Source organism: Periophthalmus magnuspinnatus, chromosome 3 (genome assembly GCF_009829125.3).
Source record: "Periophthalmus magnuspinnatus isolate fPerMag1 chromosome 3, fPerMag1.2.pri, whole genome shotgun sequence".
Lineage (NCBI taxonomy): Eukaryota > Metazoa > Chordata > Actinopteri > Gobiiformes > Gobiidae > Periophthalmus > Periophthalmus magnuspinnatus.
Genome location: NC_047128.1, coordinates 12236557 through 12259043, shown reverse-complemented (window position 1 = coordinate 12259043; position 22487 = coordinate 12236557). Strand labels below are relative to the sequence as shown.

The 22487-nt window shown below is 37.2% G+C and overlaps 2 protein-coding genes across 2 annotated transcripts; one reads left to right on the top strand and one right to left on the bottom strand.

The window, feature by feature from the left end:
- Nucleotides 1–159: 159 nt before the first annotated feature.
- dapk2a (death-associated protein kinase 2a) lies at nucleotides 160–13961 on the bottom strand. Its single transcript, XM_033987089.2, has 9 exons — nucleotides 13731–13961; nucleotides 12836–12944; nucleotides 9861–10082; nucleotides 8361–8499; nucleotides 6384–6513; nucleotides 5998–6073; nucleotides 5421–5573; nucleotides 4062–4107; nucleotides 160–1861 (listed from the first exon to the last, which is right to left on the bottom strand). The coding sequence occupies exons 2-9, from the start codon at nucleotides 12895–12897 to the stop codon at nucleotides 1199–1201; spliced, it is 1491 nt and encodes a 496-aa protein (XP_033842980.1). The 5' UTR covers nucleotides 12898–12944; nucleotides 13731–13961; the 3' UTR covers nucleotides 160–1198.
- A 1713-nt stretch (nucleotides 13962–15674) lies between these two features.
- On the top strand, nucleotides 15675–22458 carry sh2d7 (SH2 domain containing 7). The gene is made up of 7 exons (XM_055229763.1): nucleotides 15675–15874; nucleotides 16494–16583; nucleotides 17786–17960; nucleotides 19568–19816; nucleotides 19948–20103; nucleotides 20589–20927; nucleotides 22417–22458. Exons 1-7 carry the CDS (start codon nucleotides 15678–15680, stop codon nucleotides 22456–22458), a joined length of 1248 nt encoding a protein of 415 aa, XP_055085738.1. The 5' UTR covers nucleotides 15675–15677.
- The last annotated feature ends 29 nt before the right edge of the window (nucleotides 22459–22487 follow it).

Here is a 22487-nt window from a genome sequence, read left to right as displayed (position 1 = left end):
GAAAGTTACAGTTTTATTTATTTATTTTTTTGTTCTTTCATCTGCAGGTCTTGTACACAATTTCTCAACTTGAGGAGTGATGTTTTGCAAACTATGAGTTCAGATGTGGTTTAACACAACTGTTCCAGCAGACTAATGACATCTCATGACTCTGGAATCAGACCATTTCAAATTCAATATTTATTACAAAAATAGTGAAATCAACAAACTCAGAAAACACTGTTTACACTGTCTGGTTATTTAAAGTTGCCTTCTTTTTTAATCCTGCTCAGGACAGGATTAGATTTGCAATTTATGTTTTGACAGTGGGATTCTGTTTAAAGAGCACATTTTAAGAAGCATTAACATCGAAATTAACAAAAGACTGAAATATGAACTGCTAAACTATGACAACAACCCCCATACATTTTAAAGCATGTTTGGAGAAGTCTAAACTACACAGGTAGCAGGTTTTATACGAGAGGAACAGATACTTTGTTTTGGAACACAGAGGAGCTGAGCACATATCAAAATCACGTACAGTAATTTAGTTTGTCTCGTTTTGTGCATTATTTAATGTTTTGTTCTTCCAATCACATCAACTTAAAATTATAAATCAGATGTTACGTCCGAACAGTCATTCTTTAAGTTACTTTTACTTGAGTAGTACTTGCCCCAAATACTCCCAAATAACTCTTTCTTGAGTAATTTCCTGGGCCACTACTTTGAACTTCTTCTTGGGGGTATGAATGACGTGAATGAGTGACGTGTGTGTGTTGGTGGTGGTTGGCCAGGGCAGCTGTAGCTATAATAATAGTTTACCCCCACAGAGTATCAAGAGAATGAACAATGACAATCCCTTATATTCTGATTTTTTTTTAAACTATTAGATAGTAGTGCTATCATGATGCCAACATTTTCAAACGCGACACTAAAGAATAGACTTAATACTCGATACTGATTCCAATACCACTCTTTCTTTAAACAACAGAATGTGATTTTCAATATTAAATCTTAGTACTTTCTTTTACCGTGTGGTTTTATATCTGTGTAATCCCTCAGTCATCAGTCAGTAGTAAAATGTGCATTGGCTATAAGCACTATGATGCATACATTGGATTGCTGTGCTACTGTTAGTCACTGTTTTTTTGTATCTGTCCCTACTCAAATAAAATAAATATTATAAAGTAGATCAGTCAGTTTTTGTGATGTGGCGTGACTATCTTTGCTGCCCTGTCTCAGATAAGTCCAGATTTATCCCTGACAGCAGCTCTCCTCCACACGGCCGACTCAATAACTCTTTAAGCGCTTCATTCACATCATTGTTCAACACATTTGAAAAATTACAACCAGGATAGCCCCCTCCCCCTCCCGTCGTATCCAATGGGAACGTCCCTACAACCTCTTGCACCCATTTCAACTCATTACTAAGCTCTGATCGCAGTGAATCAAAGTGTTTCTGTCTCTCCTGGTATTGATTACTTATCGCATCCAAACTCAAGCTGAACGCACTCATGTCTTCCTGCAGATTTCTCTTGATAGCTTCCACTTTGCGAAACTCATAGCGGATTTGGGAAAGTTCATGTCTCACGCCTTCGCTCTCCTCCTTGTACCAAGCCTCTTTGTCATTGTAAATAGACACCATTGCGTCGATATCCTCTTGTAAGGTGTCGTGAACTGAAGCCAGATTGACGAAAGCACTCTCCATCTGTTCGATATCTTCCACGACTTGTGCAAAGCGTTCGAAGTTGACATAGGTGTTGTTGGGAGGCATGCTCGAGTGGGATTTGATGGTGTATTCTCGCAAACGTTTGGTTTTGAGTTGGCGGCGTTCACGTTTCTTTGGTTCCTGGGACTTGCTTTCCTCCTTGTTCTCATTGGACTGTGGAAAAATATATGACATTATTGTAAGTAAATGGGGAGTAGATTATTCAGTTAAAGGCCTGTACCTGATTCTTTCACATGTATTTGAACACAACTTGCCCTTAAAGTCAAAGTGTGTCTGCTGAGCGCATCTAATAAGAAAGTGTTTTATTGTCTGATAATCAGGAAGTGCATGTTAGCGTGCTAGTTGTTGTTGTCTGGTCTCGGAGTTGTGAAAAGTGCTCATCACAGTGAATAATTTGGATTCTCAGGATGAATAAAGTAAGTGAGGATTAAATTAGGGCCACTGCAAACTGTTTTCTTAGTTTTTCTGATAGAGAACCTTTAAATAATAATCATTTAACTCTAATTAAATTAATCTAATCTAATTAATTCAGTCTATTGTCCAAAAAAGTAAACCGAAATATCTGGCTATTAAAGCTGGTCAGGTACTGATACAGATTTCACACATTTTCGTCATGGTGTGAATAATATGGAATAATTTTACAGTTTTATATTGTTAAGAAGACTCTTAACAACATTAACACGTTTCAGTCCTCTGACCTTCCTCGGGTCAGAGGGACCAAGGAAGGTCAAAGGGACAGAAACGTGTTAATAAAAGTAAACCAAGAGTGAGATAGTGTGCAGGAGTCTTCCTAACATTTCAGTCAAGTGCCTCTCCTCCGACGCACCTGTTGCCCAGTCAGGTGTGCAGAGTCTACACAGAAACGAGTGCAGTTTTGTATTGTGAAATCCAGTGGTACTGTGCTATCCCAGTATCAGAGGTTGGTGATACTTCATATGTTAAAGAAAACATTTAAACTGAGTCTGTCGTCTAGTACAGGGGCAACCTGTGGCTAAGGAGCTGCATGCAGCTCTTTCATCCTTATATTGCCTTATAGTTGCTTATACAAACCGTATAACAAAATATACAGTATTATCTTCATTTTAGATGTCAAAAAGTATTTGCTGTGGGGGTTTTTTCTGTGGAAACCAGGTCCAGGCTCTTTGGATGTTAAAGGTTATCAACCCCTGGTCTAGTACAAAAAACTAAAAAAAACTGCAAAAAGAGCTGAATCAACATGAACAGTGAAGTGTACGCACAAAATTGTCATATTTATGTTTAATTTTACTGTCCTATCATTTTTTGCAGTATTTGAACCTCAACCGAGATGTTTACAAGTCTATCTTAGCACATTCTGACAGACTGCAAAAATAATACACTGCCTGGACAAAAAAAAAGTCGCCACCTGGATTTAACGAAGCTAATAGGTTGGGGTTGCTGCAGTTGGTCAGGTCTAGGTTCAACAGCAGTATGTGCTCAAAGAATGAGGTCAGCTGACTACCTGAATATACTGAATGACCAGGTTATTCCAACAATGGATTTTTTGTTCCCTGATGCCACCGGTATATTCCAAGATCACAATGCCAGCATTCATCTGGCTCAAATTGTGACAAAGAGAGAATCTGGTTGTGGTAAAGGAGCAATGGACACTCAATAGGATGGATGCTATACTGGACCACATGGTCCACCCCCTTAATTCAGCTTTTGAACAACAGAGAGCAGGCAGCTTGAGTCTGAGATTAGTGTGCTGCAAGACAGAACGTCACAAGCACTCTTTCTTTCCGACTGCCATAAGACTGTACAATAAGGAGGTTTATGGCAGATAAAGATTTGAAGAGACCTACAATCAGCAAAAGCAAAACACAACCAAAAAAAACAAAAAAAAAAACATGCTTTGTTTATATTTTGACTAAAAGTTACATACTGTAGCTTTAAATGAACAATTAGCATACTGTAAAGTATTTTGTTGTACATTATGTATTTATTTGCAGGCCAGGTTCTAAAAATGTTCTTAACTAAACATTGATTCAGCATATTTCCCTTTAATCAGTGACCCGTAAAAGTGTGAAACAAATGCATTGGATCTGCTCAGAGCTTAAGTAACAGTGACTCATTGAATGATTTGTTCTGTGAAAAACAAACTCATTTTTCTAGAGTTGACATTTTACTGGACCAAGATGAAGGCGAGTTATGTTTCAGACCAGGCCTAAAGCTGTTTATTTCTTTATCAGTTATTTTATTATTTTAAAAACATATTTTTAATCATAATTTATGTAAGGAAAACCTTTGAAGTTAGTTAATAATTCTGCTCATACAAAATCAAACCAAAGAAAGCTATTTCATGGTATGAAATCTGAACAAAATGTTTCCAAACCTTGATCCAGGGGTGATTCAGAGCTTCTTGAATGGTTAACCTTTTTCTGAAAAAACAGAAAGGGAAAAGTTACGTCTTTACAGGATACAAAGCCCTACATTATTGCATGGGAAACCTGGACAAAAGCAGGGGCTAAATAAGACCAAGCAGTTCTAAACCAGGACTGAACCAGGACTGAACCAGGACTGAATCAGGGCTACTAACCAGGACTAAACAGGATTAAACCAGGACTAAACCAGGATTGAACCAGGACTGAACCAGCACTGAAACAAGATCTCTAAACCCGGACTAAACCAAGACTGAACTACACCAGGACTACCCCAGGACTTGTGGCAGAAATGTTAGTATTTTTATCTTTGCTTATCAAGATCTCGGAATACTCATCGCAGTCTCCATCAAAGTAGACTCTACACTCTTGACACTCTTTGTTTTGTGTTACTGACACAGGAATGTGAATACCTGCCCTGTTTGCATATATATTATTTGACTTCACATTTGGTGTTGAATCAGCTTTGCATGTGCTTTAGTGTTGATTAGAGGTGTGACCCCTCTGTGACCCCATTGCTCTGGGCCCACTGCAGCAGAAACTCGACCTGTCAGTAGTGGGACTGTTTGTTTACCGGTGCATGTTTGTTTACCGGTTCAAACGTAATAAACCAATATTGGCAGTATTCTTGTATATTTTGGTATTATTTTACAGATAATTTCCACAACAGACTACATCAGGACCACATCAGGACTAAACCAGGGCTCAAACAAGATTATTAAACAAGGACTAAACCAGGACTAAACCAGGATTGAACCAGGACTGAATCGGGACTGAAACAAGATTACTCAACAGAATTAACCCAGGACTAAACCACGGCTGAACCAGAACTAAAATAGGACTAAACCAGGACTGAACCTGGAGTAAACTGGGCCTGTATGAGGACTAGACTAAGACTGGACTTAACCAGGTCCTGTTTTAGTCCTGGTTGGATTAATTTTAGCTCTTGTTGTGACAATACATAGACTCTTCAGGATATATGTTTAGCTATTCTACATAATCATTCCAATAGTTTATTATTACACTATAGTTTATTATTGTATATGTGTTCAGGACATGTACAAAATATTCTAAATCTATCTATATATCTAATCAAATAACAAAGTAGGACAATGACTTATTGATAGGCATGACTCATGACTCATCACCCTGGTCAAGTCAGCAACATATGCTTTAGCAATCAGAGCAAGAGACAACCCATTCACCCCCTCCTCTTCTTTGAATTTCATCTCTGGGTCAAGATTATTCTTTGTCTTAGCAGAAACTAACAAACACGAGAGGGAAGGGCTGCTTTCCTCAACAGTTAGACTTACTGCTTGTCCTTCTCTAGGAGTTGGCTGATGAACTTCTTGGCGAGGTCGCTCGTGTGGCAGAAAAACTCTTCATCAAACTCATAATTTACGGCAGTGATGTTGTCCAGTGTGTCCTGCTTCGTCTCTCCTAGAAACGGGGAGGCACCACTTAAACTAGAAGGAATGAGCAGAACGTATTTTAAAACAGCTCACATTCAAGTTGTTGTGGCCAAACCTTAAACGTGCACTATGTAACTTTTCTAGATGAGGGTATACAGTACCTTCTTGTATCCATGGAGATCTTGTAGCTTTGCACGGCACAATCCATAGTATGGCATAAACATATCTATCCCGATAAACAAGCAGATGACATCACAGGGAAAGTTACAAGTCAGATCTGTGCTGAGGCAACCCCTTTCACAGCAAGAATGAATGATTAAGGTATCTGTAAGCAATATCTGTAATTAAATAAATGCAGGATGGATACGTTTAATGCCGTACTGTTTAACATTATAGGCAAAGCAATATCTCCATGGAGACAAGCAGGTGATGGACTCTCCTTCTAAAAGTCCCATTATACCCATTTCAGTCTTCTTACAGGATGTAGGTGATGACTCCAATGCTCCACATGTCCGCCTCCAATCCCAGTGGTTCATAGTTCACAATCTCTGGGGCTGAAAAAGAACAAACAGACAAATAAGTATCTGTCAGCCATAAGCTTCACTATCTGCCCTCTCCTCTGCATCCTCTGCTCCATTTAACCATCTCCTCTACATCCTCTGCTCCTCTGACATTCTCCTTTATATCTTCTGCTCAATCTGATCTTCTCCTCTTCATCCTCTGCTCCATCTGACCCCGTCCTCTGGATCCTCTGCTCCATCTGACCCTCTCCTCTATATTACACGGTAGAATTTGGATAATAATGGTATACTAAATACACTGATAGTCAATTGTATAATACAGTGTTGCATGGAAGTTTCTCACCTACAAATTCAGGGGTGCCAAAGATGTTCTTAAATTCCACCCCAGCCTCGATCTTGTGTGCGAGTCCGAAGTCGATAAGTTTGATTCTGGGCAAAGGCACGTTCTTGTCCAGGAGCATTATATTCTCAGGCTGAGGGGCAAACACAAAAATATGATGTTAGAATCAAAATCATACCAGGATCATACCAGGTTTTGTTTCATTCACCTGTTCACCTCTATTCTCCGGCGCCGAGTATTTGAAACCTCTACAAGGCCTGCCTATTCACACAGTGATCTATCAACATGCCTTCTTCATTCCGTCTGCTCTCTAGGCCTGTAGTCAACTAAATAAATTCATGGTTGACTAAAGATGTCTAGCAGATTGATTGGTCAATTAGAAAGAGGGCATGGCAAAAACTCAAAGCTATTAGGTATCCCTGTATATCTGACCCAAACTTAATTAAACTTGGTTAAACTTGTGAATCATGAGTTTAATCTGATCTTTTTACATATAAATACCAACAAAAAAAATCTGCTAACTCACTCACTCACGTAGTTCTGCTGTTGTCTCATATAAATCCTTATAATCTACATAAAATGATTAGTCCAAGGTTGTCCAAAAATTTGTTTGGTCCTCATCGGGCAAAAACCATCGTGCCAAGGGTCAAAAGTATGAATGTTTTCCATTTTAAAAGTCTGTGAAGATATTTATGATATATATACATTGTCTTCAATTATTGTGATTCAGGAGGTGGACTGATATGGCTCTCTTTCATCTCACAGCTTTCAGTGCAAAACAGAATCAAAATAGATATTTCTTACAAATCTCAGAGCCTCCTCACAGGCCAAATCAGATCCCCTGGAGGGCCAAACTTGGCCCGTGAGCCGCACTTTGGGTATTGCTGGATTAGTCAGCTATTACAAATTTTGACACCATTATTAAAAAATAAAAAACACTATTTAACCATGCTTGCTTACAGTTATCTTTAATTGTTTTATCACCCATTTCTTTGTTGGAGATAAGTGGACCACCTTAGGGAAACCCACTCATAGTCAGGGAGAACATGCAAACTCCTTACCAATTTTTTGCTACTGTTTGTGGGTTTCCAAGTCATGAAAATCTAGCTCTGTTGCCATAGTAATTAGCAATTCAAAACAAAATCATTTGTATGGTAAAATAACATTCCTCAAATATCACAGATAAACAGGAAGCTGAAATCCATAAATAGGGATTAGGGTTGTCAAAAGTAAGAAAAATCTGACACTAATAGATTCTAAAACTAGTATTCAAACTAGATACTCATTTGAGCAGGTATCGATACTAAAAAAGTCACATTCACAGAACAGAAATTGACCTTTCCTGAATATCTTTAGAAAGATCTTGAGCTGTATCAGAGCAAGTATATAAGACCACATAGACTAGTATACACCACAATGGAACCTATGTGGACCATTGAGGAATTACACAGATATAAAGCCACATGGGAATATAAAAAAGTACTATAATATAATGTTAAAAATCACACTGTATTGTGTATTTAAAGAGTGTTTTCATTATCATTGTGGTATCAGAATCAGTATTGAGTCTTTTCCTTAGTATCAAAAATAGAGTTTTGAAGTTTTTGTATGGGGCAAGATCATGTGATTCATTTTACAATTACAACTGCACAGATAAAAACTTGATCACCAAAAAATAATATAAATGGCTTAAATTAAAAATATGTATAATTTATGCAATGGTAATGATGATGTTATAACAACATCTGAACCTAATTCGTTTTGCAGATATAAACTGGAGATCGCACATCGCTGATATGATCCATAAATAAACAGGACAATGGAGACTGTTCATTTGAAAATTATAGTGAACACAATGCATCATACTGTTACATAATATTACATAATGTCTCCTCCTCTCAGTAAGGAGGTTGTGGGTTAGACTTTTGATCTCTCTGACTGGAGTGTGTTACTGTGGCAGAGTGGTTAGCCTGTACTAACCTTGAGGTCAAAGTGTGCAATCTTGCGCGCATGCAGGTAGTTGACTCCCTCCAGTATTTGTTTGATAAACTGAGTGGCTTCTTCTTCACTTAGAGACTCTTTTTGGGCCAAAAAGTCAAACAGCTCTCCTCCAGAAACTCTGAATACAAACATATACTTCATTGTACTAAAACAAAACACACTGACACTTTTTACTATACAGGATTATAGCATGACATTATTTATCATCTTGTTTTCTGTCAAATACACCCCAAATTGTGTTGCTGTTGTTTTTTTGTTTTTTTTTTACATAACGTAATCAATTTTTGCCACCTGCCGCCATATAGGCTCTGTGCATAGTAGTGCCCTGCAACCTCACTGTTAGCGTAACTACTTCAATTTCAATTTGATCTCTATGAGGTTTTTGCAGACTAATGCTAAAATGAATATATCATTCAATAAATAAGGTGACTTTTAATACACATAGAAGCTTACTTTTTTTTTTTTTTTTTTTTTTTTTTTTTTTTTTTTTTACTTGTTTTTCACATGGATTTAATTTCTTTTGCAGATAAAAAAAAAACAAAACTTTGAGAGTTTTGGCAATTAACCAAGAAGCATGCTCCAGGATTGAACAGCGGTCAGTTATCAAGTTTTTGGTTGCTGAAGGGTGCAAACCCATTGAAATTCACAGGAGAATGTCAACTGTGTATGGTTCGATCACCTCAGGAGACCTCAGTTCTGTAGGCCTCCCAGGCCTGCCTTCATCCTAAACACTGCTCCATCCTTCTTTAAACAATTTAGCCCACTTGTAGACATTTTTTTGGCTGAAACATGTGGCACCATACACAGTTGACATTCTCCTATGAATTTCAATGGGTTTGCACCCTTCAGCAATGAATGATGGCAATAGGTCAAGTTACGGGTCAGATGGAGAGGTGACCCTGCACTGCATGTGCTGTGTTTTTAACAATAAAAACTACCATAATTGTACAGATGAAATAGGCCAATCAATGCCATGTTGTGGAACATTCCTGGCAAACAAGTAACCTCTGCATTAGACAGGTGGTGTAATCTCTATCAGAAAAGTTACAAAGTGCACCTTTAACATCAAGACATAGGCCAGATGTTTTTTTCTGTCTTCTGTGCAGAAAGATCCATTTATTTTCTTGCCTAATTCAGTTATAGTTGAGCTATTTTTGCATGTTTTGCATAAATTGTGTCAAGTATAGGCAGGCACATACTCTGTATATACACTATACCAGTCACCCTCAGATTCAATGTTTGTTTGCTTCTTTCTGCATTTTATATACATACAGAAGACATCAAATAGGCTAAATGAAGTAATATATTTTTTATAATTATGTTGCAAAGAAAACAGTAAAGTTATTTTTTCTTTACTACATAATTCCATAGCCTATATCTGCTTCAAATAGGCCTTTTTGATGTCTTCATGTCTTTGATGTGTAGAAAGTAGTTAAAATTAAGAAAAAAAGCCTGTAGTGTTGTGTGGCTTTCACTCACAGTTCTAGGATGAGGACCACGTCAGTGCGGTTCTCGTACACGTCGTGCAGAGTGACGATGTTCCCGTGTTGGATGTGGTGCAGGATGGACACTTCCCGCTCGATGTCTTCCCTGCGCACGCCGCGCGAGCTCGCCATGGACTGACGTTTCTTGATGAACTTCGCTGCAAAGGGCCGCGCCGTGCTCCGCTCCACGCAGCGCTTTACGATGGCGAACTGACCGCTACAAAGGGCAGCGGACAGGAGACGGGAAATACAACGGCCACGTCAAACATTAGCAAATACTTTTCAAACTTTTAGGTAGGCTTTTACAGTTAGCTACGATACATTTACCCTGATCTAGCCTCTACCTGAGTAACTTTCCTGCGAGACTAGGTTTGGCCAGGTCTGGTCTGCCATCAGCTTGTCGCAATAGAGATGTCATTTCCTTGCCTCGAATGTTCCACAGTATGGCTTTAAACGTATCTATAGCATTTATTCAATTACAGTTGTCTTACTGTGAGGTCGCCACTCCACAGATCGGACCTGTAACGTGGCCTGGTGGAATGGAGATGGAGACAAGCCGCTTAAGTTCCATGCTGTTGAACATTACTTACAAAGGAATAACTTCTCCTTGGAGACAAGCAGGTGACCCTCCACCAACAAATGACATGGTGCACCTTTAAGAGGACTTGATAGTGCATTAAAGGAGATGTTTTTGTTTTGCCTGGAAAATTCCATAGTGTGGCATTCAAGTTATCCATCTTGCATTTAAGGTGTCTTATTGCTTAGAAAATATCTGAAAAATGCATTCTTATTTGCATCCAGTTACCTGTTGTATTCCATGGACAGTGGAGATAGAGATAGTTACGCTTAATGCCATACTGTGGAACATTCCAGGCAAATCAATGACATCTCCATGGAGACAAGCAGGTAAACAGAAAAGTTACAGAGTGCTTCTTTAAGAGCACTTCTAGATTCAAATCATTCCCCACTATCTCTATGATGCCTTGTTGTGGTGAAGTCACAGTTGTCCAGTTGCAGCCTCCTTCTATCTTTAGTTCTGGCTATTTTCAGTCTCACGTCATTAAATAGACACATAACTGACACTAGAACAAATGACTGTAGTGTTCTCATGATACTAAAACCTCAAACTCGATTTTGATATTAAGGAATAGACTCGATACTCAATACTGATTTGAATACCACAATGATAATAAAAATCACTCTTTATTTAGATCAGCAGTGTCAAACTCATTTTCACTGAAGGCCACATCAGCAAAATGGCTGCCATCAAGGGCCAGATGTAACTGTGCGGCAGTATAAATGTCACAAATGTATCCAAATGTCACGTAAAAAAAAATGTAACTGTTTCTGTATTTATTACCTATTCAAGTTGCAAATATTACATGTCTGTGTAACTGCATATCTCCTGATAAACTGACATTTTTAAGTGTGTATCGGGGCTCACTGCTCACAGACCTTCACACTGCTTCAAAAATAACCCCTCTGAAAAAGACTCTAGAGCTAGTTTCAATGATGCATGTTTTTTGGTTGTGGGCTTTGTGAACGTATTTTGCTGTGTGCTGATTACAACTTTTAATTCTTGGACAATTTGTTGTTTTTCTAAAAGGCTAACTTTTGAATACTGAGCTCTGTGTTTGATGTCCCACCTCGTAACACAAAAAACATACAGGTTTTTCTCCTTGAAGCACAAACTTGTATTCACCTTCACCTTTCTTGCATCTGCCATGCCTAGAATTTTCCTCTTACTGACCGTTTTGGGATCATTATTTGCAAATATTTCTTAGTTCCACTTGTTGGGAGAATCTCATTAGTTTCTGGTCAATGCACACATTAAAGCAGCAGAGACTTATAAAAAATGACATTTAAAATGACAGTTACTTTAATTTACCTTCTTGCAGGCCACATAAAACAACGTGGAGGGGCCACATTTGGCCTTTTAATGTCTTTCGTATTCTGTAAAGCACTTTGAATTACCTTGTGTACGAATTGTGCTATACAAATAAACTTGCCTTGCCTTGCCTTGCCTTGAGACACACGTGATTTAGACAGTAGAATGTGATTTTTAACATTAAATGGTAGTACTTTCTTTTATATTTCCATGTAGCCTTACTTCTGTGCAATCCCTAAGTGGTCCAGGTAGGTTCCATTGTCTACATTTGTTTGCACACGATTAAACATCCTATATTATTCTAAATTGACTCTTGTCAGCTTTAAGCCATGTTAGAATGTTGTTACCTCATCAAAAACATACCTGGAGCTGTGTTTTGTTTCATTCATTCATGTTTGAGTAACCCTTTATACTTAGTCTGTCTAAAACACCAAAGCTCAAAATGCTCTGTTCCACCTTGTGATGTCACAAAGTGATAGTTTTCAATTTAACAGCTCATTTTACCTTTAGTTCGGTAAAGATTGGCAATTCCATGGCTGAAATCATCCAAATGATTCTAGTGAAGGTATATGGAATTTAAAATCATGGTGGAGAACTTTCTGCATTGCCACATGACACCCCAAAGTGGAACAGAGTGTTTTCTGTTTGAGAGAAGAACTCAGTTTAAATATGCAGGTATGTTTGTAATGAGGAAACAACATTATAACATAGATTAGAAAATAACGCAATATGGGACCTTTAAACTGAAAATATGAAATAAATTCTATTGATTGGGTGGCAGTGTATTTATTAATTAAAATTAGGGTTGTCCAAAGTATCAAAAATCTGATACTAATAGGTAATAGAACTAGCATCAAAACTAGGAGGGATTACACAGATATAAGGCCACATGGGAATATAAAAGAAAGTACTACCATTTAATGTTGAAAATCACATTCTATTGTCTAAAGAAAGAGTTTTTTTATTATCATCATGGTATCAGAATCTGTATTGAGTATCATGTCTATTCCTTAGTATTAAAATCAAGTTTGAAATGTTAGTATCATGATAACACTAACAATACAGGGGGACATTTAGTGTACCTGCCCAGCTCCTCTCCAATCTCATAGAAGTCTTCCACTTTGAGTTGCTTGAAAACAGACATCTCTTCTGAGTTTTATAGTGTCCTTAATAAATGTTTCAATGTCTCATCTGCAAAAAAGTAAAACAACAATATCAGGATACTCCTCCCCAAAATATAACACATCATGAAGTATTTCATGATGACTTGGAAACAGAGCAGTAATCTTGATAACAGTATTTGGCTTTTCATTAAATAAACTTTTATATAAATTGTTTTCAAACACAAATATCTGACAGCTAGTACTACAAAACAATACCACAATAATAGACAACAGAAAGTAATTTTCAGCACAAAATTATAGTTTCAGTAACATTACCATGTCATCCTTAACAGTTCTGATATCATAAAATACATAAACTCCGTACACTTTCACTAGAATCATTTGGATGATTTCAGCCCTGGACTTGCCAGTCTCTATTGAACAAACGTTAAAAGCTGTAGCTGTTAACTTGAAAACTACTGCGTCATCACATTACAAGGTGGAATAGAACATTTTGAGCTTTGGAGATGTAGACAGACTAATAATAAAGGGTTGCGCAAACATGTGTGAAAGGAACAAAACACAACACTGGGTATTTTTTTGATGAGGAAACTACATTCTAACATGGCTTAAAGTTCACAAGAATCAACTCTGTGTAATATAGGATCTTTAAAAAATGGAAATGTATATTGAACACTTAAGATATTTTAAGGTAAACAAAATTCTGCATATCCTAACTAGTCAAAAGTACAAAAAAGACGCTTCAATAATTTCTAACTTACTTAAAACATGTTGACCACACTAATGCAAAACAAGAGTCTTAATTAAAGTAATTTTAACTAATAATAGCCATTTTATGCATTGGAATTCTTACCATAGTCTTTGTGTCACCAATAACTCCTCTTTGGGTCCAAAACGTCCTCAAATTCAGCTACAGAATATGTACTTGTGCATGAAAAACAATGAGGTAGGTAATCCTTTAGCAATGTTATCTTACAGCGACGAATAATAGTGAGAATATACCAGAGAAAAGTATGTGTTGTGAGTGTAGTAGTAGCACAGAGTGGAGTGTAGTCCCCATGTGGCACCTGTCGTCTCACTCAGCAGCAGACAGGGGCAGAAAATAGGACACTACCCACAATGCACCAGGGCACTCAGACAGGCCTATAGATAAAACAGACTAATAATAAACTCAAAGTATTTCTGGCCGAATTGTTTGACCAATTATCTAGATTCATTTAAAATGAAAAAAAAAAAAAAAAAAAAAAAAAAAATATATATATATATATATATATATATATATATATATATATATATATATATATATATATATATATATATATATATATATATATATATATATATATATATATATAACAAGATAAATTTTGAGACAACTTTGCAACCAAACAAGAACTAAACCAGGACTAAGTGGGGTACCCGGTGAAGTTACAGGTCAGATCTGTGGAGAGGCAAACTTTCCTCAATCAGTAAAAAAAATCTTGCAATTTGATAAATGCAAGATAGATACTTTTAATGCTATACTGCGGAAAATTCCAGGCAAAGCAATGACAGCTCCATGGAGACAAGTTGTTGGCAAAATTACGCAGTGCTCCTGGAACCTCTGATCTACTGCTCATGCTATTACTGATACTACCACATAATCATATCATACTCATTTATTTATTTTTATTTGTTTGTTGTTGTTGTTTTTTTTGCTTGAAACTCAAAATTTTCTTTGCTCTCTTATTTGATGTTACAGTGTGTAAGCGGGCTTGCATCTCCACAAACCTGACTCTTATTTCACCATGGAAATGTAGTTCCTTTGGTTATAATATTCAACAGTGTGACATAAAACACATGTATCCCTGTGGAGAATGTTCTGAGTGTGGCTTTGTGTGTTTGTTTTTACCTTGACGTGTTTCTATGACCTTTCACCATAAGTTCAAATCCAGTGCCGCAGGTGAATGACACAGTTCACTTGCGCTGAACGGTGCTCAGACTCATTTGTTTTAGCATGCAAACACTCCCACCAGTTTTATATTTACATCTTGAAAACTATGAAAACAATGTCATGTCTTTTAACCAAACCAGGAGGAGAACAGTGTATTTACATATGCCCTCACTTTATGTATTTACATGAAGGTGAGAGCATAAACATGGAAAAAAAATGATAATATTGCCATTGTAGCTTTGGAGATGAGCAAAATTAGAATTATTGAACATATAAAAACTATTGATACTTGGATGTGACGCTTACTGGAGTCTCTGCTTTGTCTGAAGCTCTGTTACTCAAATTAGCCTTTAATCTTTGTTTTAATACAATCCGACCATAAAGAACTGACTTCACCTGAACTACAACTGGAGAGCTTATTTGTGCTGTTAAACAAGTCCCTCTCAAATAACATTACAATCACAAACTAACTAGTATTAACAACAACAAAACAACAACACAGGGACAAGATAGCAAGATATCTATTCAAATAAGAACATAAGACTGTGAAACGTCATGACCTGTTGAACAATGCAGCACAGTCCTACAGCGTCAGTTTGAATGTTACTGACCCATATGTGATGTCATCTGAAACCCAGCAATTTCACCTGAAAACTGAGTATAAATATAACAGAATGACATTGTATGAATCTGTCACTGGAACTGAGATAGTCAAAGTAAATTTCTTTTTCCATTAAGTGAACATATTCAAAGATAATAGAACTAAACAAAGGGTTTATTGAGCAGGTAGTGACGCCCAGTGGACCTATTCAAATCAGACGCCACTGGCTTTGGTGCACAGTTTTAGACTACAGATGCTGAAGGGAGATGGAGAGGAACAGGCCATCCATGGAGAGGTCTCTGGAGGTCCGAGATCCTGGTCTAGATCCCGGTCTAGATCAACAGGGGGGTCTAGAGGGGGGTCTGAAGGAGTTGGTTTTGAAGTGGTTCACAGAGACACAGGCAGCAGAACTGGCACATAATGGACATTTTCCTGACTGGTTTCAAGGATTTGCGACGAGGAAGTAAGTCATTTTTGTCTAGTTCCTTTGTTTTGCAGTGGTGAGAGGATTTTTTAAGTGAAGGACTTTTGAAGGACTACACCAGAATCAAGCCTCAACAAAACCAGATTTGGACCAAGCCAAGCCTCAGGACTAAAGACAAAAAAATAGAGATTCAATTTTTATCACCCAACCCTAATTTAAAGATGTATTTATTTCCTCTTTTTTGTTATAATTGGTTGAAATATTAAAATTTCACAAACAATATTATTTACCTCCTCCCAGTGTAGTGTGGCACATGCGGTGGCCAATCAGATTTGAGCACAAGCAGCATTTGATAAAATATATTCGATAGGTAATTAGATGTGTTCTATTGTACTCAGTGATTACAAATGTTTTTAATCACATTGCATTTTTGTGTATCAGGCATTCTGTTAATTAAAGAGCCATCCTTTTGAATGAACCCCGAAGAAATGGCTCCTCCTCAAGAGAAGGCACAATGTGTAACAAGGTTTATTGGGGCTATGTTAAAGATATCATGTATTGAACAAAGATATGGGACACCCTGTATAATTTGTAAATGTATTTAATAGTGTACAAATGTGCTGCTTTAATGTGATATTATGGTGATGATTGGTTTCAGAGAGGCTGAAGAGCAGCTGAAGGAGAAAGATGTGGGTGTGTTTCTGGTCCGACTGAGTGAAAAAGCTTTTGGATACGTCCTCTCCTACAAGTGAGTCCTCTCTCCTTATGTGCAAAAAACAAGGGAACGTTTCATACTTACTCTGGTTAACAGTTTACAAACTGAGTTCAAAATTTGAGCCCGTTTAGCTAAAAATGCTCAAATACTTGAAATTATTCTTTAAAGGTGCAATATGTAACTTTTCTGTTGCCTGCTGGTCTCCATGGTGAAGTTATGGCTTTGTCTGGAATGCTGCACTGTATGACATTAATCAAATCTATCAGGTTTTCATTCAGTTATAGGTGTTTTTATTGGTAGAAATGACTAAAACAGGCATTCTTACTGTGTACTGTTTACTCTCCACATGTCTAACCTGTAACTTTTTTACCTCAGTGGAGTGACATAACTTTAATGCTACACTGCAGAACATATCAGGCAAAGTATTAACTTTGGAAACAAGCAGGTGGTGTACCCTCTACCAGAAAAGTAATACTTTAGAGGATATACATTTCAGACATCTTTGTATTACAATCAAACTTGTGGTATTTTTATTGTTTAAATGTCCTGATTATGCAAAATTAACTCTTATGAACCTTTAGCCATGTTATAATGCTGTTACCTCCACAGCTGAAATTATCCAAATGATTCTAGTGAAGGTGTATGGAGTTTACACAATGGAAAAATATGCAGGGTTTGTGTGAGGAAATGACATTTTGAAAAAAAATTGTCAAGAGTGTAAAAAATCAGAAACTAATCAATATTAAAATGAGAAACTAGATACTCATTTGAACAAGTGTTGATACTAAAAAGTCCCATTCACAGGACAGAAATGAACCTTTCCTGAATAGCTTTAGAATGATCTTTAGCTGTATCAGAACAAGTATAAGACAGATAGACTAGTATATGCCCATGGACCACTGTGGAACCTACCTGGACCACTGAGGGATTACACAGATATAAGGCCACATGGGAATACAAAAGAAAGTACTATGATTTAATGTCAAAAATCACATTCTATTATCTAAAGAAAGAGGGTTTTTAATATCATTGTGGTATCAGAATTGGTATTCAGTATCGAGCCTATTCCTTAATATCGAAATAGAGTTTGAAATTTTTAAATCATGACAACACTAGTATATTTTAATGACCTGATCCTCTGGTAACCACTGCCTTATGTGATTTTATTTACTGTATTGTGTTTTTTTCCATTACAATTTTTTTTTATTTTTAAGTATGTTTTGCCTATGTTGCAGGGGAGAGGAGCGATGCCGCCATTTTGTGATCTCCCAAAGTCCAGAGGGTCAGTTCTGTATCACAGGAGATGAGCTGCAGCACAACAGTTTGTCTGAGCTGATTGAGCATTACAAGGTCTGTCCCATTCAGCCCTTTGGAGAACGCCTCACCAACCAGGAGGAGCAGGGGGAGCAGGTGGGGTCACACTGATAATAATAATAATAATAATAATAATAATAATAATAATAATAATAATAATAATAATAATAATAATAATAATAATAATAATATATTAGTCTATATTATTAGTGGCATTTCAATTACAATTTTGTGCATTATGTGTGTGTCAAAAATATCAAAAATCAGATAGTAATCAATACTAAAACTAGTACTGAAACTCAAACTCAGGTATCGATACTAAAAAAAAGGCACATTCACAGGACAGAAACGAACCTTTCCTGAATAGCTTTAGAATGATCTTGAGCTGTATCAGAACAAGTATAAGACCACATAGACTATTATACGCCCATGGACCACTGTGGAATATACCTAGACCACCAAAGGATTACACAGATATAAGGCCACATGGGAATATAAAAGAAAATACTACCATTTAATGTGGAAATTTACAATAGATTTTTTATTATCATTGTGGTATTGGAATCAGTATTGAGTACCGAGTCCATGTCTTAGTATCAAAATTAAGTTTGAATTATTCATTCACTCCACAACAATGGTGATAAGATACTATATGTGAAAATATGTGTTTTCTCTCATTAATAATAATAATAATAATAATAATTATTATTATTATTATATCACAATATGGCAATTACTGATATATTGCCTGAAAGAGTTAAATGCTATTCTTAAAACCATACTTCACCAACTTGTAGGTAAGGATGAACTATACAAAGTGCTTTCTTTACAAGCTGACGTCTCTTACATCAGTCTCATATACGGGATGTACAGTGAGTTATACATTAACCAAGAGTAATTTAGATTTTCCGCTGCACTTCTCATGTGTGGGACCTGATGCAAATGCACTTAGTACAGTGGAGGGTCAGTATGTGGGCTCCTTACAGGACATAATAGTAGTTTTAATAATGTTGACTACACTTTCAAAATCTGCAAAGAAACTAAAACATTGTCTTTTGGGTATAGATCTACCATAAACTTATTTACACAGTTAAATTACTAGGAGTGGCATTCTTACTGTAAGTGAGGTCACCGTTCTAAAGATATGACTTGGAACTCAACTTGGTGGTGTCATCTACTTGTCTCCATGGAGATAGATAAGTTTAATGACATACTGAGCAACATGCCAGGACAAGCCATAACATCTTTATAGAAACAAGCAGAAACGAGTAGTCACCATTAACTATATTCTGAAATGTATTTTAGGATTGGTCAGAATTTTTTAAGCGATGCCGTATCATTTGTCTTGCTGCTATGGTCAATAACCGATATTTGGCGATACCGATACAATTTTAAAATCTATAGCTTATAAATCTATGTTAAGTAACATTAAAGTAGATTCACTGAACACAAAATAGTAACAAATGTATTTATGTGGGATATAAAATAATTTGTTGTATAATTGTGCCATATATTTAGCCTAATGTCTATGTTTTCATTTTACTCATGAGTCTGTTCAAAAAGATAAATCTGATGCAAACTGATAATGGCACAAAGAGAGAAAAGGGTCCGGTCAGAATAAATATTGGAAAAATTTTCAATTCTGATATTTGGGAAAAATCTCCCATCCCTAGTGCATTTAACGCTTGTTTTTTTTTCTGTAGGAAGAGACCTCAGATCTGTATGATTCAGTGAATGTAAATAATGTAAATACCAAAGGGAAGAGTGGAGTGAATGTCCAGGCCCTACGCATCCTCTGGGACAAGAAGGGGGCGCTGTGCACAGACACGCCTTCTCATAGGAAGAGTCAACTGCTCAATAATAATAGTATCAAACAAGAACCTGTGTTACCTCTAAAGTCCACCAGGAAGCTCAATGGCTCTGTGTCTGTGGATACTACTGCACTATCCCAGGTAACATGTTTCATCTGACCCACGCCCCTGCATCCTCTGCTCCATCTGACCCTCTCCTCTGCTCCATATGACCCTCTCCTCTGCATTCCTCTTCATTTGAATGTCCTTAATACATTGCATCTTGTCCACAGTGTGTTGCAAACAAAGCCACATATCTTGGCTTTGTTTCTCCTGCCTCCTCACTGGACGATCATCTACAAATTGGACCCCCAAGGCCAAAAAACTCAACCCAAAGTGGAGCAGTTGTACCTCCAAATTCACCCATTTCAACCCCTTCGCAGGCACAGGTGGGTAGAGTACGGTAGTCAAACATTTTACTCAAGTAAGAGTAATGTAATTTCAGATTAATGTTACTCCAGTAGAAGTACAAAGCAGTAGTCCAAGAAATTACCCCAAAAAACTAGGAAGAACTACTACTCAAGTAAGAGTAACTTAAAGAGTAACTGTCTCACATCTAATTTATAATTTAAAGTTAATGTAATTTGAAGGACAAAACATGAAATACTGCACAAAATCTGGTATTTTCAAAGGACAGACACAAAAATGAGCCCATCTAAATCATATCTGAAGGAGCAGTGCAAGAAACACAAATGTTCAAATCATTTCATATTGTCAGTGTAAAGCTTTTGTCACAAAAAAAGCTTTCTCACAGTGGGAAGAGTAACCAAACTTTCTACTTAAGTGCTGTCACTTATGTATGTCGCTACAAAAGCACTAACTTAAAAAGTTACTCAAGTAAATGTAACTGAGTACTACTCATCTCTGCTCGAAGGTTACCTACTCCTGCCTCGTCAAACCAGAAAACCGAAGCCAGTCTTTACCATGTCTGGAACAAAATGAACAACCTTTGAGACCCCCAACTCCAACCTACACGCCCAAAAAGGTCAACAGCTTCATCTACTCACTGGTGACTGAGGAGGCGTTGAGGTCTAACCCCCTCTATACGGCAGCAGAGGAATTGCAGGGGGTCGCTCAATATGCAGAGGTGGGAGATATAGCTAAAAATGTGAATCTCATGCATGAAGATATGACAGAAAGGAAAAAGGAAGGTTTCAGCAACACTTATGAGAGCATGGAGGAGAGGAAGACCAAGAAGAACAAGTCCAAAAATGTGAGTGTAAAATTGTTTTATGTTATAATTTATAGTTAAGTATTGCTGGTTTCAGATGACACAACATCATGATCACAATATGGGCTGTGTCTCAATTCTTTCTTCACATTTCCTTGTTTCCTTCTCCTTTTTTCATCCTCCATTTTCAGCTCTCAATCACAATATTAAGTGGTATTCCAAAGCTCAGAGGAGGCAAGGGAAGGAAACCACGGAGGAAACATGAGCGAGTGTTCAGGACGCAGAGAAAATATAATAACTGAGTTTGTGTTGGTGAAGCAAAAGATGTTTCAGATGTTGCATAATTCTGAATTTAACATTAAAACTAATGAAAACCTGAGGTCAAACACGTTTATCTGAAAGCAAAGACATTGGTCTGACTTTGATCTAAAAGTGCTGGAATAATAATTGTTTAGAATATTATCTTTTCTACTACAGAAACATGACATTTGAACAAATGTCTGTGCTTCTAAAATAAATTTCCATTGCACCTACATCTTACATGCATGCTCACATCCTCTATGTCAAAGGGTAAACAACAGTTGAAATCAGCTAAAACCGGTCAGAACTGGTTGACACATAGAAAACTGATACCTGTCACGTTGCGGTCGCAGGTGGACCAGAGATACCATAAGAATTTGGTACAGAAGATGTGAGAGAAAAAAGAGACTACAAGGAGCAAGTGCAGTGCTCTTTTCACTCCGGAGAAGACTTTGTAGACCACTCTGACTCCTCAACTTAAATAAATAGCCTAAAGATTATGTTTGTTGTCCTCATTTAAGGGTTTCACCTCAGGTAACAAAATAATTGAGAAGAGAGGAGACGGGAGGTATACCAAGTTATGCGAGAGACCCTCGGGGTCTGGTGGGTCAGTAAAGACCTCACTGGGAATCATTAAATAAGTCTCCTCTGGATCCATAACATTAAAGGTACAGTATAGAGAGTCACAGAGAGACTTTTTAGATTAATAGTTTATACATAATGTAACATAAGCCTAAGTATAGTCCTCACTACAGGGTAATTTTGGTCAGAGCCAACACCTGAGGAAGGGCTGTCCCAATGACCCTCAGCTCATGTCTTCTCCTGTCTCTCTTCTCCTCTCTCCTCTACTCCTCTCCTTTGCTCCTTTCTCCTCTGCTCCTCTCTCTCTTCTGCTCCTCTCTCCTCTGCTCCTCTGCTCATCTCTCTGCTCCTCTGCTTGTCTCCTCTGCTTCTCTGCTCCTCTCTCCTCTGCTCCTCTCTCTGCTGCTTCTCTCTCACCCGTTTCCTACCGAATCAAGGAATTTTTCTTTTGCTATTTCAATATTAGGTCAACAATGTGGTTTAAGATTAGATATAGGTTCATTAATATTAAGATTAGCGTTTAGGTTAAGTTTAGGCCAGTTGTATGGATAAGGTTAGGACCAGTCTCAAGGAAATGAATGTAAGTCCATGTAAATAATGCCACTATATGAGACAAAAATCAATCATTTCTATTTCTATCTTTCCACAGAAAGAATGGAAGAACTTCTTCACTGACTACATGAAGAAATAGTTAAACAAACTCCACGTGTTCTGTAGCCT

What these genes read in the sequence shown, in the direction of transcription:
- dapk2a (XM_033987089.2), bottom strand. Translation starts at nt 12,897, where the DNA reads ATGTCTGTTTTCAAGCAACTCAAAGTGGAAGACTTCTATGAGATTGGA. An exon ending in TTGCACACTTTGACCTCAAG is followed by an intron (nt 6,514 to 8,360) that starts GTTAGTACAGGC and finishes TTTGCCCCTCAG; the next exon opens with CCTGAGAATATAATGCTCCT. An exon ending in GGAGTCATCACCTACATCCT is followed by an intron (nt 5,574 to 5,997) that starts GTAAGAAGACTG and finishes CATTCCTTCTAG; the next exon opens with TTTAAGTGGTGCCTCCCCGT.
- sh2d7 (XM_055229763.1), top strand. Translation starts at nt 15,678, where the DNA reads ATGGAGAGGAACAGGCCATCCATGGAGAGGTCTCTGGAGGTCCGAGAT. An exon ending in AGGAGGAGCAGGGGGAGCAG is followed by an intron (nt 17,961 to 19,567) that starts GTGGGGTCACAC and finishes TTTTTTCTGTAG; the next exon opens with GAAGAGACCTCAGATCTGTA. An exon ending in ATACTACTGCACTATCCCAG is followed by an intron (nt 19,817 to 19,947) that starts GTAACATGTTTC and finishes TCTTGTCCACAG; the next exon opens with TGTGTTGCAAACAAAGCCAC.